The 27597-nt window shown below is 35.6% G+C and overlaps 1 protein-coding gene across 3 annotated transcripts in view; it reads right to left on the minus strand.

Annotated features, from left to right (window-relative positions):
- Positions 1–6834: 6834 nt before the first annotated feature.
- LOC121429410 (autophagy-related protein 16-like) overlaps positions 6835–27597 on the minus strand; it is a 37306-nt gene continuing 16543 nt past the window's right edge. The window contains exons 7-16 of one of the 3 annotated variants that reach the window (XM_041626388.1): positions 26381–26419; positions 21363–21389; positions 17097–17196; positions 16141–16246; positions 14419–14561; positions 13494–13614; positions 11959–12073; positions 9661–9810; positions 8766–8912; positions 6835–8379 (exon numbers count right to left, since the gene is read on the minus strand). In XM_041626388.1, the coding sequence (XP_041482322.1) occupies positions 8286–8379; positions 8766–8912; positions 9661–9810; positions 11959–12073; positions 13494–13614; positions 14419–14561; positions 16141–16246; positions 17097–17196; positions 21363–21389; positions 26381–26419 (1042 nt within the window). In that variant the 3' untranslated portion in view covers positions 6835–8285. The remainder of the gene's footprint in view (positions 8380–8765; positions 8913–9660; positions 9811–11958; positions 12074–13493; positions 13615–14418; positions 14562–16140; positions 16247–17096; positions 17197–21362; positions 21390–26380; positions 26420–27597) is intronic. The other 2 variants (XM_041626389.1, XM_041626390.1) reach the window with 2 other exon arrangements.

Genomic DNA, 27597 nt, shown 5'->3' on the forward strand with positions numbered 1-27597 from the left:
TAGACAATTCCTGTGGGTGGGACTTATAAGTACTAGAAGCTTCATAAGAAAATATTTCAAAAATTTGGCTATTTGTTCTTATTCATAGATGGTACAGCTCAGATTTTTCTTGTTTGCATGAAAAGAATTGAAAATACAAAGGAAATTTAAAATGTGATTTTCATAGTCCAAAAACTACACACGTGAGGTATACTATACCCAACAACAATTATTATCAGGGCCGGTATTCAATTCAATATTTAAGCCATTTCAAAGTATTTTACTCAGTATTTTGCTTAAGTAAAATACTTATACATCTTTTGTATTCAATTACATTTTCAGCTAAGTATTTGCTTAAATCTTAGCTGCCTACCAGACTTGAGTCTTGCTTGCGTGCAGTTTACAAACATCATACATTCTGCGCACAGATGGATACATGCACATAGCACGTTATTTCGCTCAAAGTGATTTGATTATTAGAAAGTATTTAGCTTGATAAAGTAAAATACTTAGATATGATCTGAATACAAGTTAAAGCATTTTTCTTATCCAAGAAAATGCTAAGTAAAATACTTACAAACTCAATACTTTTAATTAAATACCGGCCCAGGGTTATTTAAGAAGAATGAAATCCCTGGTACAAATTAGCTTTAGTGAAAACAAATAAAAACAGAATAAGATCAATTAAATTTTGGAAACAATCGAACGGTATTAAATTGTGAGCATTAGATTGTCGCAAACATGAATGCTATGGAGATCCTTCTATTGGCATTGTGACTACGAATCGTGATGTCACACATCAACAACTCTCCCATTTGTACAATGTAAACATCTAGATTTTTACATCATTCTTTTGAAGGTACAAGCACTTTGTTCAAGATACATGTATCTTTCATGAAACCTTGTGATATGTCCTCCCATATATGCACCTTCTAACAGATAGACATGATAAAAGTGTTAATTTTAAGTAAAAATTTGTGCAGAAGTAAGGGGGGATTTGCACGAATGTGCCGTCACCAGTGGCGTACTAGGACTTTCCATGGGGGGGGGGGGCAAATTTCATCTTCCAAAAAATATGACAAGTAAAAAAAAAAAGTTCTTCAAGTTCAAAGGAGCGAGCCACTTGTGGCTGGTCAGGGATCAGTTGTGACTTGTCAGGGGGGGGGCCAGGGATACGTCCCTTGCATGAGTTGTGACTCGTCAGGGGGGGCAGTCTGCCCTCCCTCCTCCCGTAGGTACGCTACTGGCCCTCACAGATTTTAGTCACATTGCGATTTGGAAGATATCAATATTAGCAATCACACTGATCAAGTGGCCATAATTTCATTGTTCTTAGACTTTCATTGATTTCATGGACTTATTAAAGGCAACTTGTTTCAAGAGTTTCGTTCATCCTTAGGCTTTGGCAAAAACAAACATCTACGTAATAAACAGTAAACTGGCACCTTTGCTTATTACAGTACATGTGAACAGAAAATTATTTTGGTTAGTTCACTGTAACCTTCCTATATTCAAGGGGCCTTGTAAATTTAATCACAAAATGATGATGTCCAATACAGATTGATTTGTTGCGAGCGGAGTGTTCATCCCTTGTGGCCGGGGATCAGCTCTGGGTGGCAAGATGTTCCGGTGCATTCGAAACCTTATTCTGCATAAGTAGTGAATCTTCATCCATCCAACTTTCATCTGGAGTTTTAGCAGGATTTGAATCCTTGCTGTAATACCATACTCCTTGAATGCTAAGATCTAAATTTGATACCTAAACCAAAGACTTCAATTAAAAATTTACAGAAAATATTTAAACTATACTAAAATAATAGAGTTAAATTAAAAATATACAGAAATATATTTAACTATACATGTACTACAAGGTCATATTATAAATAATTGCACATTGTCAAAGCAGGATTAAACCAATTTTCATACAGGTATTAATACAATTCGATGCAGTCCGAACTTGAGCCCGTTTTCAAAAATAACCTTAATTCCAATTATGGCAACATAGATTGACCAACGGAAATCAAGGCTCCAATATAATATTTGCCATTCTGGCAGTGCTACCACAATGGCAAGCTCTTTATTAAAGAAATGGAGGCCCAGGAGGATTTTCAAGACATGAAATTATAAAAAAGGCAAGCTTATTTTCATTCACAGTATGACAATATATATCGCTACCAACCTCAATTTATAGTGTTTTCTGAAGGTTTTTATAGGTGATTTTTGCTGACAACTGTTAAAGAGTACGGAAGTGTAACATCAGTTGCCATGGTGTCATGGCGGGCTGGTTCTAAACAGAGTCGCAGCTGACGATCGTCTGTACACATTTGTATGACTTTGGCTCGTCTGAAAAATAAAATTGGTTGCAAGCGATCAATTTCCGATAGCAGCTATTTTCTCCTATTAGAAACGCGCTTTCATTCAGCATGTTCATATGTTTAGAAACAGGCTGCCATGACACCATGGCAACTGACGTCATCGCTTCGGTCCTCTATAGCTACCACATTATAAGCTGCTACATTCCTCGCATCTGACTGGTTAAGAGCAATTTAGCAAGTAAAATTCACAGATGGGAACTTTTGTAACAAATTTTCAACTTATATCCAGACACTCTTGACATTCAAATTGACTGCAGAGGGCACTACGGCTAATTTCCAAATTCCAAATCGACATGCACCCTTCTCAAAGTGTTTGGATCATGCGAGATGGGCATGTACTTCATGATTGCCTGAATCTTGTACAAAAAAATCACTTGAAGTTTATGAAAGTATATTATATCTTTGCTGGAGTATATACAGGTCAAAAACTGTACAAGAATGCAATATTATAGCCAACATGCTCTGTGCATTATATACAATGTATCTTTGTGGCATGATTTACATGTACAATGCATTGTGACCATATCATTCAAGTCCCTGCTTCATAATCATCTGATACCCTGGGAAGCATTTCATGAAATAAATAGTCATTTTAATGATTTTTCACTAACTATTGTTATAAGCTACCAAAATCCTTGCATCTGATTGGCTTAGAGCAATCTACTCAGTGACTATTTGTTGCATGCAACACTCCCAAACAATCAGTTTGGAGACCTACTGAAATCATGACTTGCTATTTCACAAGATAAGGCCAAATATATATATTTGTTTAATGCAACGTATGGTACAAGTAGCTGGTTGAATAAATAGACACTTGATTACAAACATTGAACAAATAGTTTACATGCACGTGGCAAAGTCTATCATCTCTTTGGTTGATTATATGATGTGAATGAATATTAATAACTTTCTATTTCAAACTTTCTAAAATAGTAGTAGTACAAGTGACAGCAATGTTATGGTTCAACCCTCCCCATCCCTATATGAAAATGCAAATAACAATTCAAAATCAATTAAATGGAATTACAAATGTAACACAGTTAAAGGAAACCAAAACCCAAGAAGAGAAGCAATCTTATTGGAAAGAGTAAAACGAGAGGAACAATTTAAAAAAAGTTTCATCAAAATCGGTTATGAAATAAGCAAGTTATGGACGTTTAAAAAGTCTTGTTGTACTTTCTATGGGGATCCTCAAATTGGCAAACGTGCTTCAAAATGGCTGATTTTGTGGACAACTCTCCATTTGTTTTGTACACAAATTTTCAGATTTTCCCCATTATTTTACATCTTTCACATTATCTCCTCCTGACCTTGACATATGTGATGTGAATTATATGTCCCCATGACATATATTGTGCTCAGAAGGAGGCAAGATGCAATTTGAAAGATAATGAGGAAAATCTAAAAATTTGTGTACAAAACAAATGGAGAGTTGTCCACAAAATCAGCCATTTTGAAGCACGTTTGCCAATTAGAGGATCCCCATAGAAAGTACAACAAGAGTTTTCAAACTCCCATAACTTGCTTATTTCATAACCGATTTTTATGAAACTTTTTTTAAATTGTTCCTCTCGTTTTACTCTTTCCAATAAGATTGCTTCTCGTCTTGGGTTTTGGTTTCCTTTAATTTTGTGCCATACATATGGCACAGAATTTTCTCTATTTGAAAATGATGCAAAGCCAGCTTGAAGGTTATAAAAAAAAAATTATTCCAGATTTTTTGTACAAAGAGAAAGCATGCAACGATTTCAAGCACAAATTTTGAATCAACCTGACCAACTGCTGAAATCCTGTAGACTATACTCTATGTATAGTGTTACCGTAGTTACACATGGTACTTGAAATAAACTTCAAGGTATTTGCGTAATACTTGTACAATCCATACAAAAACATGAACAAGCTGGGGTGTTATTCTCTGAGATATATTTTATCTGAAATATCTGTTTAAATCTCTCTGAATTGGTATTCTGAGAACTATTTCATTTTCATTTTATCTCTGTATTAAAGATACACCTATTTTTGAAGCAATATCCTACATGTATGAGAGACACTGTTTTATATTATAGCTCATCTTATTCAACCAATGAAAATCCATTCCGCCAGGAGGTGTGGCAAAGGAGTGAGATTTCTTCAATTTATTGAATTCAAATGCACTTGCACTATACGCTAGCACATTTTTATAAGGACTTCTATTTTTAACAAACAACTTTATTCTCCTCTTTTGCTCGATGTCAATATCACATCATTTCAAGACAACATTAGTCAAGAAAATTCTTATGAAATAATTCTTCATTCCCCAGGAATAATTTTAATCTAAGGCATCTCTCAATGATAATAAAATTTCATTTTCTAATTTTTTTAATGGAGCTTATTCCCCTAGAAATTAAGTGCTTCAAATATTCTGGCTAACCATAATTGGCTCAATAATCTGGCTAAGCTTCCCAAACAGAGTCAGGAAGTCAAAAGAAGATGTTGGAACTGGATAGGTCATGTCCTCAGAAAGCAAGATAACCATCATGGCTACACTGTTCTAACATGGAAACCACAAAGAAAAAGTAGACCAAAAACAACTTGGCAGAGTACTGGAGAGGAGAGAAACATAAATGAATGGAAGAGTTCGAATATACATGAACATGTTGTGCATATCACTGCCAAATGCATCCCTATTCGCTTAATTGGATATTAGTACCCTGGCTTTAGCCCTGCAGCCTTTAACAGTGCAGTGGCATTTCAAGGAATAAATTCCTGCCAGGTACCCATTTACCTCACCTGGGTCAAGTGCAGCAAGATGTGGACACATTTCTTGCCGAAAGAAATTACGCCTTGGCTGGGATCCGAACCCACAACCCTCTGTTTCAAAGTCCGAAGACTAATCCACTGGGCCACAACGCTCCACAATGAATGAAGCCAGGGGTTGCGCTATAGACTGACAAAAATGGAAAGAGAGCGTCAAGGCCTTATCTCAGATTAAATTTCATATTTGCTATCTCAGAATACCAATTTCATTTTAAAAAGATTAAACATTTTAAAGATAAAATGACCCCAGAATAACACCCCTAGTCACAAGAAATTCTAAGCATAAAAATCCTTTTCTAAAATGTTTCACAAAAACAGTGATTTTCGTATAAGAAATTCATGGATGCCTACAAAAGAGAACAGATCCGTACTACAAATATGGTTCAAAAATATATATATATGAAATTTGTACAAAATCAAATCTTCCAAAAAACTTATAGTACTGCGATGATAAGAAATGCACAACAAAAATTACAGTATCAAATGGATCACTTTTTCCTGAAAAAAAGCATGTCTACATGTATTTCCACAAAAGAAAGAAAATAATGAATTTGCAAATTGTTCTTTGCATATATGCAGTACCAGTAAATTCCAGGATGAGAAAACTGTTCCCCTTTCCTAACACCAGGGGCCCGTCTTACAAAGAGTTGCGATTGATCCGATCAATCACAACTATGGATGGCAAGCAACGTCACCATCTATTATTCATGTTTGTTCAAAATATTTTCTTACTGTAATGTATATTCATACATTCATTGTTTTCTAGAAAATTCACTGTGCTTCTCTTTGTTTACAAAGGACATTTTGCAAATTTCCCGTAGAAAAAATTATGACACTGATGAATTTCCATAGAGTTACAATTGATTGGATCAATCGTAACTCTTTGTAAGACGGGGCCCAGAATATTGTTCATTCATTCAATAGATCACATATTATTTTACTATCATTTGGTGGGTTCAAAATCATTACCCAAATTGATTACAAAAAGATATTGTTTCCAAAACAAAGTCAAGACCCATAGAACTGACCCTAAGAGTAGTTTTCGTTGCCACTTTTGTTCACACAAAAAAAAACTACCAGAGTTAATTCTCATTCTAATGCTGACAATGTGCTAAAAATATGCAAGACTCGCCAAAGGAAAATTCCTTTGCAAATTACTCAAGAATAATAAGAATTGAAAGTCGCTATATAAATACTAATTTTGAATGAAGTGAAGATAACATATTTGCTAAATAAAGTACTCAAATGTTTGCTTCTATAATTTGCACATACATGTAATACTGAAAACTTTCAAAGCAATGTCCTCCTGTCACGCAAAGTCCCTTTAAGATTTTAAGGGACTTTGGCCATTCATAGCACGTGCAAGAAAAATCTAAACTAAATGACAATTAACATATTTTCATGGCTTGCGTTGACTGAAGACGATGAAGTAAATTGCTTTTATAGGTGCCGACTTTGATAACTGCCTTGATACCCTCGAAAATCCCCTATAGTATAATTAACAATGATTCAAAGGTGATTTTCTTCAAATTCACAAAATCACCTTTCCCTACTAAGGACTATCTACGACAGCTGCATATTTCCAAACCTACTGCATAAATCTGCTACACTGGACAAGCTTCAATATTGGAGTGAATGGGGATTTGGCAGGGCTACTTTTATTTTCATTTTCCAGGGTTTTTGTAGCATTTCAGGGAGAAATCGCCTGAAGCAATAATTTTCTCCCTGCCACACATTTTGTCACAAGTGCCTTCCTCTGAAACAACACATACAGCAGCAATATTGACCTGCAGAATTCTAAAGCTCTTCTAATCTAATGTGGAGAATAATGCCTTAAAAAATATGTTACCCTCGTAGACCCAAGATTACAAAGTTGAGTCGGTCGGTCGGTTTTCCCTTTTTTTTTTATTTCTCTAATACCTGTTTGCTGCTGCACTGCACAAAGAACTCCATGCATGCGATGATTTATATATGCAGTCAAACATTTCCAAAGGCATATCAAAGTACTTTTTTAATCCACTGAATACAAAGTTGAACAAATTCTTTGCTCAAATACAATTTTTTCTTTAAAAAACCATTAAGTTTGTTTATTTTTGGTCTGCTGAAAAAAATATACAAAAAAAAGCTGACCCTGGTTTTTTCACATTTTACTATGAGTTGGATGAGGGCAACATAACAATTTTTGTTTAGACCTAAATATTGGCTGTTTGGAGAGGCGAAGTTAAAACTAATTCTAACCAGTGCTATACCCTGAAAGAAAGTTGCCTTTTTAAAGAATTTTTGCAAGATTGTAGGATTGGAAATATTCTCACTTTTTTTGGTCACAAATTTGGGGTACATGGCATCTGATACCCAACTCATTGCAATAAAGAGGACTGACAATAGATCAGAGACGGCATCATCACACTTGATCAGTAAGCCTGATATTTAGCTTGATTAGAATACACAGATGCAGGACATTATGGACCATTGCAAAAAGAATTTATATTTTACACACAAATTAACGATGATACGCAAGTCCTTACTGTGCCCTTCTTATTTTGTTGAAAATTAAGTTTTGTTTGATTAATGGAGTTGCTTTTCTTTTCAGGGACTTGTGAAGTTTGCCTTGATTTAGTATTACAGACATACATGTACAGTATACTCAGATCACAAAATAGCAGTATAAATTAGGTCTGTAGTGAATAATGAATTGCTACATAAGAATCTGAATTTGGCCCAATGGTACAGCATCTTGGAACAGGAGCTGGACTTATTTTTGCTCTCGCTGAATGTTGGACCAGAGTGTAAGCGTCTTGGACGGGTCCTAGCTTTGTCAAATTTCTCTTCCGTAAGCGATGGTGAATGGATATTGCTACACCTGAAAGACAAATCATTCCGATGAATGGACTTGACACAGATCCTTGACCAGGTCTTGATCCGATCAAAAGTCGGCCCAAATCTTGGACCTGATCCTATCAAAAGCCGGTGCAGATCCTGGATCAGGTCCTGTTCCAATCAAAAGGTGGCCAAGATCCTAGATCAGGTCCTCTTCCTATCAAAAGACAGTCCAGATCCTGGACCAGGTCTTGTTCTTACCAAAAGTCAGTCCAGATACTGGACCAGGTCTTGTTCCTGGACTAGGTCTAGTTCCTATCAAAAGTCGGCCCAGAGTATGACATTCTTGGCTCTATCGCAGCTGATGAGTTGCCTGCCGGACGGATGCCATGAAACGCATATTACTGGTCCCCTGTAAGAGAGAAAAGAGGAAGAACACATGAACATATCCATAGTTAATGTCTTTCAGTAAGATATTCATGACTCAGAATGGTATATTAGAGATATTCCAAGATTTAGGGCCAATATTCCACAAATAAACGATGAGTCAAATATTGGCCCTAACAAGTAGATTATTTCTGGTATTCTACATGTATGAGTTAAAGCCATCCAATCAATTATTATAATCTATCCCACACCCCCTCCCCCTCCCCCCCCCAAAAAAAAAAAAATTTGATTGAACAAGTCATACCACAATTAGAATTTAAAATTTCATTGCAATCACACAAGGAGAGCATCCACGACAATGACCTTACAATCACATGACCTAAGTTACCAATTTGAGGAGGCAATACTCACTTGTGATCTTTGATCTGTTTCTCTATCTCCCCGTTCTTTGCCTTCCAGTAGAATATTGATCCATCTTGTGAGCCCGCCGTCACATACTCACCGTCAGGGCTGAAGGCCGCTCTGGTGTAGTCACACCCCACATTGAAGCCTTCCGCACTATGATAAAAATTAAAGAAGCCTCGACATTGACAACAGTCTAAACGCATTGCATGAAAATAGTCCGACATAAACCAAACCAAGCCTTATATTCACATTACTTCTATATTTGGGTGGAGCGCTGTGGCCCAGTGTATTAGTCTTCTGACTTTGAAACAGAGGGTCGTGGGTTCAAATCCCAGCCATGGCGTAATTTCCTTCAGCAAGAAATTTATCCACATTGTGCTGCACTCAACCCAGGTGAGGTGAATGGGTACCCGGCAGGATTAATTCCTTGAGTGCATGAGCGCTGAAAGACAGCTCGAGCTAAAGCTGGGGTAATAATAATAATAATATCGTGCTTCGGAATAAAATATTTCTAGATAGATGGTGCTATATATTATTATTATTTGTAATAAAGTACAATTGTAAATTCATTTAAAAAATCAGAATGACTTTAGTTAAAGCACATTTTTTTCCCTCTCATTATTTTGTTATAAATAAACTAGGATCATTTAATATGTGCGTATCTCTTGTTTTATCTCTGTTTCAATATACTACTGCACTGTATTCCTTTTATGTTACCCTGTATCATGTAATATATTTGTTTCAGTATATTACCATACTGAATTCATTCGATGTTGCTTTGTTTCATGTCTCTGTAGAACAGGTAACCTGTGCTTATTGTTTTGATTATTTCGCTGTTTTATCAACAAAAGGTGATTTATTAAAAAAATCATACTTTTGGCAATTGAATTCGTGTACTTACCTACAGGACGTGACAACTTGATACATGCGAAGATCTACAATCTTTAATGTGTCCTCTCTCGTACAGGATAGTAAGAATTGCCGGTCAGGTGAAAGGTCAAGTGAGGTCACCTTACCGTTGAGTTGGATCTCTTTTGTTCTTGCATTTGATCTTTAGAAGAAAATGAAACAATTAAATTTTGACAAATGATGATGATGATATCGATAAAGATAACAATGATGGTCATGATAATGATACTGCTACCAGTGACAACAATGATCAAATCAATGTGAAAAAAGGATAGGCCCATTCAATAAAGAGGAGTTTTTAATGTATCATCATAAAACTATGATTAGAATCTTGTGGGGCATAGCAAGAAACTTGTAATCAAGAGCAAGTCGATTTTCAGTCCCCAAATCGATCATACATCTTGCAATTAATTACAAATTATGCAACTGATTATGCAAATTATTGCAACTGATTAAGCAATCTATTTCTTAAATATGGAGTTTAATTTGATTTGCTACAGCTAAAAATGATCAATTGTAAAATTGCAACAGAATATTTACAATTTTTATCTTTAATATAGTGGTTAAAATTTGTCTACTTAATATTCATAATGTTCAATACAATGTATGTACAATGTTTTTTTCTATTTTCAACAATTTATTTCCTTGTATTATAATAAGAAGTAACTGTATTCAATTTATATCATTTCATGTTTGTACTTTAAATATCATTCTGTTATGGTACATTGTATACATGTTTTTATTCAGCATTTGGTAGCGAGACATGTTTTAATAAACCATTTTTAAATTGAATTGAACTGAATTATAATTATTTGTAAATATTTCTTGCACCACCCCCTTATTTTAAATAAATTGGATTTTATGATCAGATTTGTCAACACTATCCTTTAAACAAAACTACTCAAGAAACTATGATGACCTTTTCAGTGAACTGAACTACATTCAAAGAAGCAAGTTCAAAGGGTTGACTGACTGTGGAAGGAATGATGTACATTACTGAAATCAACCTTCCTGTAATGAACATCATGCATCCTTTAACTGGACATTCCAAATCAACAAAGAAGTTAATTACATCCCCCCACCTGTCCATTGTATTGTGAATTTCACCATGTTGGAATGTTGGAAAGGAACATCCTAGTAGATATCTGTCAATCAATATGCAGATGAATATCAGTTTTCAATATCAATATCAGTTGTGAGGGGCATCATTGTCTAGTGGTTAAGACTCTTGTCTTTCAATCTGAAGGACATAGGTTCGATTCCAAGCCATGGCGGGCGTGTTTTCCTTCAGCAAGAAATTTACCCACATTGTGCTGCACCCAACCCAGGTGAGGTAAATGGGTACCAGCAGGAAGTAATTCCTCAAAAAGCTGTGCGCACCGGAATCGGTAGACTAGCTTAGCCGGGGTAATATAGGAGCAAATCGAGCACCTAGCAAGGTGGATACGTGCGTTATACAAATCCTATATTATTATTCATTATTAAATCAAATCCTTCGGGAACATGAATTGCAAATCTAAATTACATGAGAATAAAATTCTTTACTATGAAATCATTGCATTCACAAAGTAGATTCTTGATTTTATTTAAAAAAAAACACATTGTAACCATCCCGTCCCACTCATGGTTGTTACAGAAATGATCAATTTTGAACAGTTTTTTAAAAGAAATTAGGCTTGTTAAGACAGGATGTTAAAAAGTCAGATACTCAGCAACATTTTTCTATATAGTCAACAAGAAAATGAGTTTATAATAAAAATCTAAAATACAGGAGACCTTTCATTATTGCAAGGCTATAAAAAGCTGTGGCTCAATCAAATACTTCAATATTTAGAGCAAATTTATTTTTGTCCAAAGTGGAATGGACAGACCATGATATTAATTCCAATACAACTAAAAATAACAAAAACAAGAGATGCTCGGCGGGTCGCGCAGCCGAGCACATGTATCCCCCGAACCCACTGCGCCATCCATCATTGCGATATATAGAGGTCACACATAAATTTGATACAATAATTTGGATACAATAATTGCCTCCTGACATAATAATAAAATCACCATTGAGTCATAATAACATTAATAAGCATCTAGATATAATCTATTCTGAGGTGCATTATGATGCCTACATCCACACAAGTTTGGGGGGTAGAAGGAAGAAGAGTTGATGCATGAAAAACATGTTTATCAGCATATTAGGGTATTTTGTTGGGACACATCTGAATACTGTATAAATATTGGTGCATTTAGTTTTGAAATACTGAACACGCTTCTCTAGCTTCATGATACAAACCTCGCATCCCAGAACCTGATTTTTTTGTCCACGTGACCGCTGATAATATTGGTGCCGGCACCATCACTTGTTACTAGATCGTTGCACATGGAACCTGCGAACATTGTTCGTGTACCTGGGATGTTTACAAATTGCACAGAAATTGGATATTAATATCAAAGAGAATATAAGGTGGATATTACTATCATGGAAAAATCATGTTTCATTCAAAGGCGTTATAATTTCTGGGGGGTGTTTCACAAAGATTTAAGTATGACTTAAGTCGCACTTAAATGCCGACGCGTACAAGATATGCAACGCGCAATCTTATTGATAGATACGCATTAGTGCGCGTCCTCTTGAGACGATCTGACTAATGCGGTCAAGCCTTTCATACCGTACGCAACCCGGTATTTATCGGCGACTCTAAGTCATACATGTACTTCAATCTTTGTGAAACACCCCCCAAGTCAATAAAACAAATAAATGTACCCGCAAGGTTAGATACAATACATATTTCATGCATCATTTCATTAAGCTTTTAAATATCAATAATAACTTCATAGTACTGTATGTAAAATTTCCATTATAAAAGTTTTTCTTTAAAATATCACATCAAAGATAGATTACAGGGCTTATCAGCATAGCTGAAGCAAGTATTTGCAAAAGTAGGACCAAGTCAAATAAGATGGCCAATATAGAATATTAAATCCTTGATGGAAGGCTCCCCAGGGAATGGAGAAAGGGCTCTACTTGTGACATTCAAAATCTAAATAAATATAAAACTTAAAGGGGAAGTTCACACTGAAGAAAACTTTGTTGTAAAAATAGCAGAAAAAATAGTGAAAAATATTGGTGAAGGTTTGAGGAAAATCCGTTAAAGAGTAAGAACGTTATTAGAGTTCAAAGTTTTGGATTTGTGACGTCATAAACGAGCAGTTGCCCCATGTGTTATGTAATATAAAATGCATGAATTTCAAATTTTGCATGGTTCCTGATGACTTAATTTTGTTTTCTATTCATGATCGGGTGTGAAATGATTTGTCTATTGAAATACAAAAGGTACAGTGAAAACCATTTTGAATTTTCTGAGAAAATGACATTTCATTGATTTTTTACCATTCGCTATGTAGGAATGCTGCTCGCATATGACGTCACAAATCAAATAATTGAAATTCTAATAACTTTTTAATTATTTGATGAATTTTTCTCAAACCTTCGGCAATATTTTTTATTATTTTTTCTGCTATTTTTACAATAAACTTTTTGTCAGGGTGAACTTCCCCTTTAAAATCATAGCTTGTGTCCAACATAAAAGAAAATTGAATTCTTGATGGAAAGCTCCCCAGGGTGTGGAGAAAGTAATACATTGTGTTTAGGCAAACTAGAAAACTCAAATAGTCTACTTTTGAGACTCTGAATCTCAATTGATATAAATTTTGAACAAAGTAAAAGCTTGAGTCCAATACAACATGAAAACATATATTTCTTGCTGGAATGCCCCAACGGAGTGGATGAAGTGCATAATCTGTACGCACACAAACTAGAAAACTTACATGCTCTACTTTTGAGATCCCAAATCTTGAGCGTCCTGTCGTGGCTTCCCGAAACAAACTTGTTCGGATCGCTGAGGAATTTTGCAGCTAAAACTTTATTGCTATGGCCCGTTAACGTTTGCTTGACAAATGAAAATTAAACACAGAGAATAACTAATATAAAAGAACAGACATGGAAAGACACCTGACATCAGCATAGTGCCAAATCAGAGATGTGAAATCACTTGAAATTCCAAAATTGTCATGTAAAACTTTATGAAGTGATGCAATCACATATCCTTGGTACATGTATTACAACCAGGCGAGCGAAAATGTGGTAGCAAAATGTAAACATCAATAATAAGTTGATGGAATGATTTTCATCATGGGCATTGTGATCAATCTGTTCAAATTTTTGTCTTTCAAACAGAGGGTTGTGGGTTTGACTCCAAGCAATGGCACATCTTCCCTTAGCAAGAAATTTATCCATATTGTGCTTCACTTAACCCAAGTGAGGTAAATGAGTACCTGGCAGGATTTATTCCTTGAATGTACCAAGCACCTGAATTAAGTAGCAGCTCAAGCTTAAGCAGGGATAATGTTATCCAGCTATCATTAGTACAATGTAGTAATAATATGCAACATTTATATACCACTTAATATAATGTTTCTAAGTGCTGCAAACTATTACCCCGGCTTTAGCATGGCTACCCTGATTAACTGCTCAAGAATTCAAGGAATAGTAGTATTAAATGGTTTTGTTTTCCAGATAGGGTGGGGAATGGTTCAAAATATATAATTTCTTTGATGATGATGATGATGATGAAGATGATGATGATGATGATGATGATGATGATGATTGATAATTGATGATGATGATGATGATGATAATGATAAAGATGAATTTCATCAGGTCATAGTTCCATTCAAACATGTTAAAACTTACCCGTAACCTATGATCATGCGTCCCCCATATCCTGATGGCACAGTCGTTGGCTGCCCCAAGAATGAGTTGCTCTTGATCATCAAAGTCGATACACGTCACCGCAAGGTTGCTCCCGAGAAGTACACCTCGATTTTGACAAGAATCTGAAAACAGAACCAATTAATATAATTATCAAAGTACAATAGAGCAACCGCAAGGTTGCTCCCGAGAAGTACACCTCAATTTTGACAAGAATCTGAAAACAGAACCAATTAATATAATAATCAAAGTACAATACTTGAAACAGAAACTTAACGACTCACCTTTTATTTCTTGGAATTTGTATACATGTAAAGAAAGTTTACTTTCAGTCTTTGCTGTATTTAGCTACATGTACACTTTCTTTTCACCCTAATGAGCAGGACATTCCAGTTTTTCATTTACTTTCATATTACATAAATTACTCGTCATTAACAGTCATTAAGATGATTAATGTCATGCGATGACATGATATAGGCTCAGTAAATTTCTTTGACATTATTCATAAAGGATCCTTGCAAATCAATACTTGTTTGTCAACATTGCAGCCTGAGGCATACAGTGCAATGGAATATATTTCATGAAAAACGCATTTCGCTATTTGCTTCAAATGGGAATTCGCCAGAATTATTTTCAAGATTTTAATTTGCTTCAATTCACTTTGCACCAGTATGTTAAAAAATTAATGTTTCTGCAGGTGTTTTTAGCACATAATTGCAGAAATAACAGGACCCAAAATATTTGTTGTATACATATTAAGGCTTTGAATTAATAACATTTTACTGCTTGCATATTGAAATTTTACTCAGCAAAAATTTATGTAATTCAGCTTTTGGCTGGTAATTTGATTTTATTTTAATAAATACCATTCATCTATATACATGTATCAAAGGAACAGACAAACTAAAGGGAAATTTCATAAAATGATCAACCTTTTTGTACATTTCAACCCCCATTTTTCTCAAGTCTTATACACTTATAAACAAAACACTTTTAAAAACGGCTTTGCATTTATTGTAATGATTTGTTTTCACCCCCCCTCCCTTCTCTTAGACTTATTTGTAATTATGTTATGATTATATTGTTTGTTTATTTTACATGTATTAATATGATTTATTCTATACTTTGGGGGCCAATTTACACAAGCAGTTATGCTTTCTTTGACCCCTCCACGTGTAATATATCTTTTAATGTCAATGATTTGTATATACGTATATTTTTAATTGTGGAAATAAATTTGAATTGAATTGAACTTCATTAACTGACCAAGTCATGCTCCTTTGAAAACATTATAGACTGTCAAAAGAACAAGAAATCAGAGACAGAAAATTTCATAAAGGTCCCACATATAGGGGGTCGGACGTCTATCCACAGACACATATCCACAAAAAAGTGCTTTAGGATAAGTGCTGTAATTACCCATCTTTCCAACTTATATAGATATATGCATGTAGTTTTTTTTTTCATGTTCATCAGATTAACCTTTTCAAGTTTTCTTTGTCCCCAACTTAGAGTACAATCTTGTTGCTTAACCCCCCCCCCCCCCTCCTTGTCCTAACCCCATGCCAACTAAGCCACTGTGAAAAGCTGTAAGTATATGCCTCATCTCTCCATAATTATGTGAATATGAAATAAAGAAGATTGAAACATTTATATGCATGATCATCATTCTTCTATTGGTCAAATCTTGTAGATATGACTTACTATTTAAGAATTCCCACAGTTTGAGTTGTCTGTCGGCACCGCCTGTAGCAAAGAATGTCCCCGAAGGACAGAACTTGACGGTGTGAACCTCACCATCGTGTGCTTCCTGTTAAATCAAATTAGAATCAGAATGGTTGAGTTCGCACAAATTAATGAAATTAGCTGAGTTTGCACAAGTGAATGAAATTAGTTGAGTTTGCACAAGTGAATAAAATTTGTGTGATTCTACATTTATCAAGGATACAAGTCCAATTTGACGGAGTAATACGAGTTAAGGCCACTGCACACCTTACAACAGTTCGCGATTCAATTTTGGAACAAATCACATTTTGCTCATTTTCTGAAAATTTGAATGGAACATATCATTTTATTTGAGGTTAAAATTAATTGAAAGAATACTAATATAACCATTTTGGAAGAATGTAAGACTTTATTTTGGAGTAAAGGCCAAATTAGTTTCATATCGAAGCCAATCGTACGACTGCTATGACGTCATTACGACTAGATATTAAATTAGCTTTTATTCTAAGGATGATAGCATTGTCACAAATTTGAACATACCTATCCATACAATAATCCAAACATAACACAGTAAGATATTCCAAGTCTCAATATTACCTTCACATTCTATTACATTTTATTCCAAAATTGAGTCGCAGACCAGTCATAAGGTGTGCGGTCGCCTTTATATGCACAATACAATGATACGCAGGCGAGAGTTGATACTGTCCCACACTCACTACCATATTTCTGTTAATTTTTGCAGGTTTGACAACAATATACACACAAACTGGGATATGTGTCTGTCCGGCACACTCCGGATGAAGGAGATACTGCATCGCTTTATCTGTTTATGTCACAGGGTCTTAATGTACTGTAATTGATAACATATCTACATGCATGTACTAGTATATGAGATGAGAATAAAGTTCTATGTCTCTACCCAATATACTCACAAACTGGGCAATATTTTTGTCCGGCACACTCATGACATAGGAGATAGGGGGTGGCAAGATGGGGCCCCTAGGAAGAGTGGATGCTGACATCGAACCTGGCCTGTGGGGAAGCAAAACAGGGACCTTACTCTGTTAATGTCCTGAATGGTTGAGTTGGCACAAATTAATAAATTTATGCACAAGTATATAAATTAGTGTGATTCTTGTGATTTGGAAGCCGAGACAATGCCGAGACACTGAAAAAGAGCTCAGTTTGAAAGAGTATATACATGATTGCTTTTCTTCAGTTTATCAGGGTTAGGTGTCTTGAGACACTATGTGTTTTGTGTCTCGTGTCTTGAGACGTTGACTATGTGTCTTGTGTCTCTTGTCTGGAAACTGACTATATGTCTTGTGTCTCATGTCTTGAGACATTGACTATGTGTATTTGTCTCGTGCCTTCAAACACTGACTCTATGTCTTGTGTCTCGTGTCTTGAGACATTGACTATGTGTCTTGCATCTCGTCTTGGTGTCAGCTGATTCTGGACACAATTGTCTCAATTACAATCTGTCTTGTGACAATCATCTCGGTCTTGGCCTCTGTCTCATCTGAGACAGCCTCTCGGATCAAACATTGTGTAACAAAATCATGACTTATGTCATGTGTAAGTGCTAATGTGCATGAAATGAATTTTGAGTGCAAGTTTTTATAAGCCTGTACACTAATCTTATGAAGGGTGCACCCCTGAACCTTACCAAATCAAATGTCATAAACCATGAACAATCATAGAATATAGGCCCCTGTTACATATGCAGCGAAACTGGACTGAGGCTTGCCCCAGAGGCAGCCCTATATATGATTAACACCCCACTTTCTTAAAAAGCCAGCCAAACTGATGCTGGCTCGGACTGAGTCCCCATCTAGATGTGGTTTGAAGCCGGCGTGAGTCCGGCTCCAGTCCCGCAATTGGTATGTGCAACACCCACAAGTGGACTCAGGCTGGCTTATCGAGTTGTAATCTAACGACCTCATGAAAAATTTGTATAACTCTACACTAATCAAAATCAATAGATCACTAATCAATCAATCAATCAATAGATTGTTAAATTAGCAAGATATGATGACCCTATAGGCAACTTACCATGATTTTATACCAAATTTAAATGGAGCACAAAGGTGATTGAAGGTAAATGTACTTATTTAGAAATGGTGCTATCATTTTGGCCCGAGTGAAATTTGGGTGGATACTTTTATTGTGGCGATCATAACTTAAAAAAAAATTATTTAACTCCCTCTCCACTCACCAACTCCAACTTTGCTGATCGAACAAAACAAACATTACTGCATAATTCACATAGAATAAATTTCAGAATTAAATCTTTTGTCAAATTAAAACAAAAATGCATCGCACTCAAAAAGGAGAAGATGCAGTTCACTGACAAACTTTAGGGGAAAAAAATTTGTTATCAAGGTTAGTTTGTGAGTTTTTTTTAAATCATGCAAGATGAATTATGTGATTGTGCAGCAAACAATAAATAATTATGGTTAAACTAAATTAGACTAGGTGGGATGGAGAACTAATTGTGCTTGGTGTGCTAGCAGATCTTTCTTTTTTTTAAAAAAAAGGTCAGGTGCTCCTGCAAAGTGATAAAATATTTTCTGAAACTCATTAACCACCAGCTGCACCAACACCCACTTAAAGCTCTGCCCCTATCCATTATCCTTATCCTCTCTGCTCTGACTTAACCCCCCCCCCTTGCCACCCCTACCACCCTAACACTCTCCTGTAAACATCATACCCACACCATCCCACTGTATTTTTACCTGAAGCCTAGACCAGTACTTATTCAGAAAATGATGTTATATGGCATCTCATTTTGTCATAGTGATGAGAAATGTGATACACAGTTGGCTTTAAATGCATAACTATCATGCAATTTTCAAAGCACATTTCAAACAATCATATACAGTTGTCCTCAAAATTATTCATACCCCTTGTGGAAAAACATTCTTTGGTAGATTCTTTACTTGTAAAAGCTATTATGATGTAACTTTCTTTGTATCTTTTGTCTGCTTGTTGCTATGCATGATTTGACATATGAGCTGGCAAGTCTTCATTAGCATAATAATAGATAGGGTCGAAAGTTATTTTTTGCACTTGTTCAGAATTATTCATACCCTTGCCAATACCTCAACAAAAATGTCCTTTTATGACAATGTGCATTATTTTCACTGTCTGGGAATGTGCTATTCTTTGTTCTATAGTTATTTCAAGATGTTCCAATGAATTAAATACCCTCTTTGTTAAACAAGCCATTAAACAATGATGGAAAATAGCATCTTTCTAAAAGGGTATAAATAGAGGAAAGCATTCTGGTTATTCTCAGTCTCTGATAATCATGGCCAAGAAGAAGGAGCTCAGTGAGGACCTACGGCAACGTCTTGTGAATGCCCACATTGAGGGAAAAGGTTACAAGGCCATTTCAAAGCAGTATGACGTCCCTGTGGCAACAGTCCAGAGCGTAATCAAGAAGCACAAGAGGTACAACACTGTGAAGAACCTTAGTGGGCGTGGCAGGAAGTGCAAGGTGTCCCCTAAACTTGCCAGGAAAATCTGCAGAGAGGTCAACAACAACCCCCGGACCACAACCAAGGCCCTACTTGAAACGCTTGACCGGTCAGGGACGAAGGTGTCCCGGTCCACCATCGAGCGAGTCTTGCACAAAGGAGGTCTCCATGGACGCAGGCCTCGGAAGACACCGTTGCTCAGGAAGAAACACCTGAAGGCTCGACTGGCCTTTGCTAGAGGTCATCTGAAGCAAAATCCAAGCTTTTGGTCAACCATCCTGTGGTCTGATGAGACGAAGTTGGAGTTATTTGGCCATATGGATGTTGAATACGTCTGGAGGAAGAAAGGGGAAGCATACAATCCAAAGAACACTGTGCCAACCGTCAAGCATGGTGGTGGGCACATAATGCTATGGGGATGTTTCTCTTCCAATGGCACAGGGAACCTCGTTAGAGTCAAAGGAATCATGAAAAAGGAGGATTACATCCAGATCCTTGATGAGAACTTGAAGGAATCTGCCGAAAAACTCCAGCTTGGCCCCAACTGGAAGTACCAACAAGACAATGACCCAAAGCATACCGCCAAGCTGGTGAAGAAATGGTTCAAGGACCATGATGTCAACGTCCTAGAATGGCCAAGTCAGAGTCCTGACCTGAATCCGATCGAGAACTTGTGGCGAGACCTGAAAGTCAGAGTGATGGCTAGGAACCCGACCAACCTGACCCAGCTTGAGGCCTACGCCAAGGAAGAATGGGCCAACATCCCGCAGGAGACGTGCAGGAAGCTTGTGGACACTTACAGGAATCGTCTAGAAGCAGTCGTAAAGAACAAAGGCTATGCTATTGACTATTAATGAAAGACATTGGACTCAGAAAACCTAGGGTATGAATAATTTTGAACATGACATTGTTTGAATATCTATGAATAAAATACCCCTGAAAAGAGAAATTTCTTGAATTGTGCATTGTTGTTATTCTTTCATTAGTAGGTCACACATAAATCATAGAGAAACTTGATAAAATGCATTCATTTCATCACAAACACGAAAAATCACAAATATCAACAAGGGTATGAATAATTTTGAGGACGACTGTATGCCTACATGTAAAGCACATCTTCAGTTTTGTTATGACAATTACAATAGTGAAGATTATAATAAAAAGATGATTTTTTTTTCAGAATATCAGCACTGGCATTTAATACCACAGTGAATAAAGTGAGAGCTCAGACATGTATTGTTACAATTTCAATCAATTTTACTAAACAACTCTACTCTGATAAAGTTACAAACTATTGAAAACTAAAAAGATATGCACTCCTGAAAAAGTAAGTTGATTGGTCGACCTACAGTCATCGATGGAAAAACTTGAGTATTTGACAAGTGCATTTTTATGAAATAGGGCTTATGCCTGTAAGATTTGATGATGACATAGATATCCACTAGTATGTTATCTTGTTAGTTTCCTTCTATTTCAAATCTACAATGTTGTGCAGTCCAAATAATATGTCAAATAAATGCAATGTAATATTCAAATAGTGTACCCCTTTGATTTCTCGGTAAATTAGAAAAACCTTGAGTAATAATCACCAGGATGAATATGATAAAATTTGATGTGCAGTATATCGACTATTGGTCCTATATCGATATACTCACGAAAAAGATTGCACACAATAAAAAGGCCAATTTAAAGCTCTCTTAAAAACGAAATTCATACCCAAATTTCATCATCCAACTCGGTGATCTGTTAAAAACAATCAAGCATTACAACAATCAAGAACTCAAAAGTTATAAACACAAAACAGAACATACCAAGGACAAGTTTGGAATACCTTACATGTAAATTATGTAATAAACAAATCTGGGATCCCTAACATGAAGTTAAGCAATTCTATGGACAATGTGAATTTTAAAATCAATCATCCACTATTAAACTTTGTGTCATTGGATCCAGATGTGAAAAGATTTCTGACGGTTTTTTATAGAGCTTTCTATAAGGCTATCTGTGAATTTTATTTATCTTTTTGTAATGTTTTTTTTTACAATTAAAGGTAAATGCCAGTTGTAGTACGATATCAAAATGAGTTCGTACAGAATCCAATGAAATGACCACCAAAGTGTCTGTTTGTATAAATAAAAATTATGTGCCAAAGGATTCTGGAAGAAATTGTGTAATTACTTAGAAATGAGCAAATAAGCACAGGATTCGGGCTAAGCGTCAGGCCGCTGTCAAAGCAATTATAATACACTGTCCCACGTGCGCTTATCTGTGTTGGTGATCTTCAGTGTGAACATTTTTCAGCGTAGATTTCAAGATTTAACAAAGTTCAGTTTATGTAACTGTACCAGATCTAGATCCTCGATGATATATTGACAATTAAGCCTAGTTTTACAGACTTTCTCATGAAATCAGTGTTTACTGCAACTACTGGCATTTCTCTTTACACCATTTTTTTTTTTTTTTTGGGGGGGAGCTTTGGGTTTTTATTAAGAAATCCTTTGAAATACAAACGTTTGTTTGTAAAAGTTGGGATAAACTATAGGCTAATTATTGTACCTCTTCATTTTCTAGTCATATGCAAAGTCATGCAAAAGTTTATGAAAAGGTCTATGAAACATACCTGTGTCTTAGTGCCTCGTTTAAAAAAAAATCTTTGTGATAATGCATCACATTCTACATTGGTGATTTAAATGGATATCTTGTGTCTAATAATAGTTGTTCTAATAGTAATTGTTCAGTTAAAGAGTGAAGTAAAACAAATCAACTTCAGCTTAACCTTGCCAATATGATAAACGCCATGGTAACGGGGCTCAGCAGCCAATGACAATAAAGGTTTCCATGGTAATCACAATAATAGCAACGGTTTTATGAAAAGGACCTCTGTAGTACTTGGATGTCAGTAAACAATATGTATCAAGCTTTTTAATAGACAACTACAAAATGTGTCAAAAGCATTAGACTTTCACGATTGTGTTAAAGTGGCTAAGTTGAAAATGAAACTAGAATCTGTCAATCTAACACTTGAATAGTGAATTAACCTAAAACTGGCTTGTACACGAAATAATCATATCTATCATGCTTCAATCTGATAATATGAAAACAGTGTATATGTTTTCCTATAGGTGCACTATTATAACAAATAAATTTCCTAGAATTATTCTGAATTATACAACAAAATATAGATATTGGCAAAGACACATTTAACAAAAACAACAAACAAATAGAGATATTGATGAAAACATCAAAACACAAACCAAGACTGATTTTTTAGGTAAAACAGGATTGACAATACAAGGGTGAACATAATGAAAACGAAATTCAGACTAGTAATTAAACACACGTCAAAATAACAGAATAAGGTTATCCAAAACACCATAACACATAGGTGTCAATTTGTGTTGTGAATCTATTGTTCAAGGGGGGATGATCTGTTGTTTCATCCTCCCACTTGAATAGTACGATGTCACAGATCGACACCAGTTCCACAAGAGTATCATGCAAGAATATTCAATGGTAGAATCAACAACTCACAAAGAAAAAAATATATTAAAAAAATATTGATTTAACAGGTTCATATACAATGTTTGTCAGTGTTGTAGTGCCTTGATGCTCGGCCTTGGCCTTAAGGCGCCTTAAGGCCTATTTTTTCAAAGCCTTGGCCTTGAACATTCAAGCCTTGGCCTTGAGAGGGCCTTGGCCTTGGCCTTGAGGATTTTGAGCCTTGAAATTTCAAGGCATTTTCAAGGCATTTTCAAGGCTTTTTCAAGGCATTTTATATTTTGTACTTTCATTTGTTTTATAAAAGTAATTATAAATGTTTCAATTGTTCTGTTTACCTAGTGACACTAAATACTACCAGTCAGTAGCAGCAGAAGCAGTAAGTGTACTTAGCAGTGCCATCAATTGCAATTATCATCAAATAATTATGTAACAAAGAGAAGTGATGAAAATTAATATTATTTATTGGTAATATGATGTAATCATGACTAATAAGGATAATGACAATATCAATAATAATGATAATAATTATGATTAGGATTATAGTCAGTGGCGTAACTACAGGGGGGCATGGGGGCACGTGCCCCTCCCCCCTTCCCCCATCAGCTGACTAAAAAAAGGAGGAAAAGAGGGAGAAACAAAGAGAAACGTAGTGGGAAAGAAGACATTAATGTTCATTATAATGTTATAATTATGTTATAATTATGTTATGTTACATTACATATAAATGAAACATAATTGGCTCAGGGCATATATGTCTTCATTGTTCCTGGTGCTCCCATTGTCTGTTTACCGAGATATATAATCCTGTTATACTAAAACCTCCCGTTTTCAAGTCAATATACACCAAACTACCAAATATATTTCCTCGCACTTCGAGTTATTATTTTACATGTACAAAAGTATGCTTCTTTTTCATGAATACTTTAAGTGATTGTCCCATTTTAAGGTCTTAATATAAAACATTTCCTGTCCGTGCATATGTCCGCAGTAGTGGATTGGTGAAAGATGTCTGCTCTCCATCAATTCCTAGAATGAGTCCTTAAAATGTCCCTTTTTTTCTGTTTTCTGATCTGAATATCAACAAATTTTCAGCTCGCGCTTCGCGCTCGCATCATTTGGTTAGTGAACTACTTAAGGTCTTCTTGAATTCCTACAAAAAACAAGCCTTAAAATGCCCCTCTTCAGGTCTGAATTTCCTAAATTTTCAGCTCGCGCTTGCGCTTGCAAGATTTGATTAGTGAGATGGGTATGTTAATCATGATTACAAGTGCTTTATGTCCATTTTTAGATGTAATTCTAACAAAATCAGCAAGCGTTTATTGGCACTCCCATTAAATAACTGTGGTGAGATGTGTATAATCTTAATAGATAAAAGATTCCTAAAATATAGTCCTTAAAATCTTCCTGTTTGGGGTCAATATTTACAAAAATTCATTAGTTCGCGATTCGCGCTCGCATTATTTAGCGAGACAGGTACGTATCATGATAACAAAAGATTGATTGTAATGTCCCTTTTCAGGTTTGAATATCAAAAATTTTAAGCTCGCTCTTCGCACTCGCATTATTTGACTAGTGAGATACATGTCCGTTTATTGGCAGTGTCCTTATAAAAATATCTCTATTAGTTCAGTATACCTGGCAACTGGGCGCGCTTCGCGAGCTCACTAGGCAGTTCCAAGTTTTTGCTGGTGCCCCCCAATGCCATGACCCACGGTGCGCCACTGATTATAGTGATTTTATGACAGGAATAATTCTGACAGATCTGACTGCAATTTTGACAAAAATTGTCATACTTTAAAAATAGCTTACTCTAAAGAATGATAACAAGGTTGATTTCTATTCCATTAGGTTTTCCTTGTATTATTTTCTTTGACCAACAAGAATGTTTTAAGTCTTAATGATATTCTAACCCTAACGCTATGGCATCAATGGCATGATGAGCCAAAAATTTTGAGGGGCCAAGCATGGCATACAGAGCAAAATTTTAGGTTTCAAAATCAACAACTTTTGGATTGTGCTTGCATAAATTATTGTTAAGTAAGGTTCGCATTCAATTTACACCCCAAAAATGCTTAGAATGTCTAGTTTTTAGGTCGGAATATTACAAATTTTTGAGCTCGCGCTTTGCTCTCGCATTATTTGATTGGTGAGTTATGTATCCTATTTATGAGTCACTAAATGCAGTCCAGAACAGCTTCCTTTTCTGGTCAGTAAAAATTTCAGCTTGTGTTTTGTGCTCGCGTTAATTTGTTTAGTAAGATGCACACCTTTTTCATGATTACAAAAACAGCTCGAAATATTTAAATTTCATTTCTTATTACATCTTATTACAACATCTCGCAAGGATGCCCTTTTAACAGTGATTAGCACCATAATTGACCCAAAATCGAGTTTTACAACTTCAAAATTGTTTTTTTTTTTTTTTCAAAACCACTTGCTCACTAGGCTTTCTATAGCGGGAAATTAAAACCTAAATCAAAATATCTGTCTTATCAATTAGAAATCATTTAAAAAAGCTTTGCTGAACTGCAACGAAATTCTCATTTTGACTTATATTGTAAGTGCATTTTTGGCTTTGACCTCCCCCCCAAAAAAAAATACATTCTGCCTCCCCTGTACCAGGTAGAGGAGAAAGACATATGTTGAGAATGGGCATGCCAGGATCAGATCACCTTGGTAATAATAATTATTGCAATGTGAATCGCCTAGAACAATAATTAAATGTTTTTATGTCTAAATCTACATGATCTATCATGAAATTATTTTCATTTTAAATGTACAAGGGTAAAAAATTTTGCTCGCTCACACCTTTTATACATTTGGTCCTGTGTGTCATGTATGCCGCCTAAGCATTGTTGTCTATTCTTTTTTTCCATATATTGTACAATTGAAATGCCTTGGCCTTGGCCTTGAGGTTTTCAGGCCTTGGCCTTGGCCTTGGGTTTCCATGCCTTGGCCTCAGCCTTGGTTATTGAAGCCTTGGCCTTGGGTATTAAAGCCTTGGCCTTGGCCTTGGCCTTGGAGGTTTGAGCCTTGACTACAACACTGATGTTTGTTTAACACATGTACTATATCACATGGACTAGCCATGAGTATATTAGTATTACATGTAGGTGTTGGACCTCTCTAAATCTGATACCACAAATGGACATTGGAAAAAAACATTAACAATCTTTCACAAACAATTGTCACATCTAGAGCATATGTGTGCAGTTGAATGCACATTGGCTTACCTGCGAAATATTTTGTTTTCCGGGGCAGTAGCGGCAGCACTAAATGTGGGAATTGTCATGAGAACATGCAAAAGGTTAATATGATATCATATAGTAATCACATGCAATTATCAAGGTCATTTTTTTTATTATCATTAATACTTGCAATTATCAGAAAATATTCCATTTCATATGACAATTATTATCTCTGCATACATGTAGCTCTAACGAATGAAGCATATATGTAGTTTTTAACTGTACATTGAACTCAATATTTTGTCCCATTTTTTTTTCTTTTCGCCATTGTATAAGAGGGCGAGCACCCATTTCAAAGAAAGTTTTGTATGATGCATTCAATCCCAATTATGGCAAGCCAGCAATGCCATTATTATATTGAATGCATAATCAATGTTTGATCACTGGTGGTCTTGATACAAATAATACACATTATCAAGGGCGCTAGTAAGAATTATACAGCAGGTACCGGTGGAATAGTTTAACATGCCCTGACGCATAGTCGAGGGCATTTGGACTGTTTCAAAGGTTACAAGTGTGGGTAATTATTCTAATATCCAAGCGAAATGATGTATATTACGTTTTATACGATAGTGATGTTAATCCTTGTCATTTGATACTCTATCCTCATCTCATAACCATGACTGGTCAAATATAATAAGTTATCAGTATCAGTCATTAACAAATTTCCGTTATTCAAAATAAATGACTGGCCATGTGGTAGATTTCAGCCAATCAACTGGCTAGGATCAATATCTCCACTTTACAATGTCCACTACATGTACATGAATGTACATGTAGTAACAAATGTAAATGAATGCATGTTTTGACCAATAAACATGTTCCTTTTCAGTGTATACTACCTATAGAGGAAATATTATGACACCAATGGCTTATCACATTTGAGATTGATCACACAAATCCGAACTGTAGGATAGCAGGGAATAATTTTGCTTTACAAATTTGAATAGCATTTTTAGTCATAAGAGGAAAGCTCTCAACTAAGTAATGTACAGTCCCATGTAAAAATATGCTATACAAAAGACTTTATGCATAGCAGTCTTTCAATAATGTGGAGCAAATTGCGATGCCATACCAGGAAAATTATTCCCTGGATAGGCTCCACAAATTACATCACACGAATCATAATTTACATGCTAATATCGTATCAAAGTAATTGGTTTTTACATGTATTGTATACGAAAGGTAAATGATTAATTCAT

This window comes from Lytechinus variegatus, chromosome 16 (genome assembly GCF_018143015.1).
Source record: "Lytechinus variegatus isolate NC3 chromosome 16, Lvar_3.0, whole genome shotgun sequence".
NCBI classification, from domain to species: Eukaryota; Metazoa; Echinodermata; class Echinoidea; order Temnopleuroida; family Toxopneustidae; genus Lytechinus; species Lytechinus variegatus.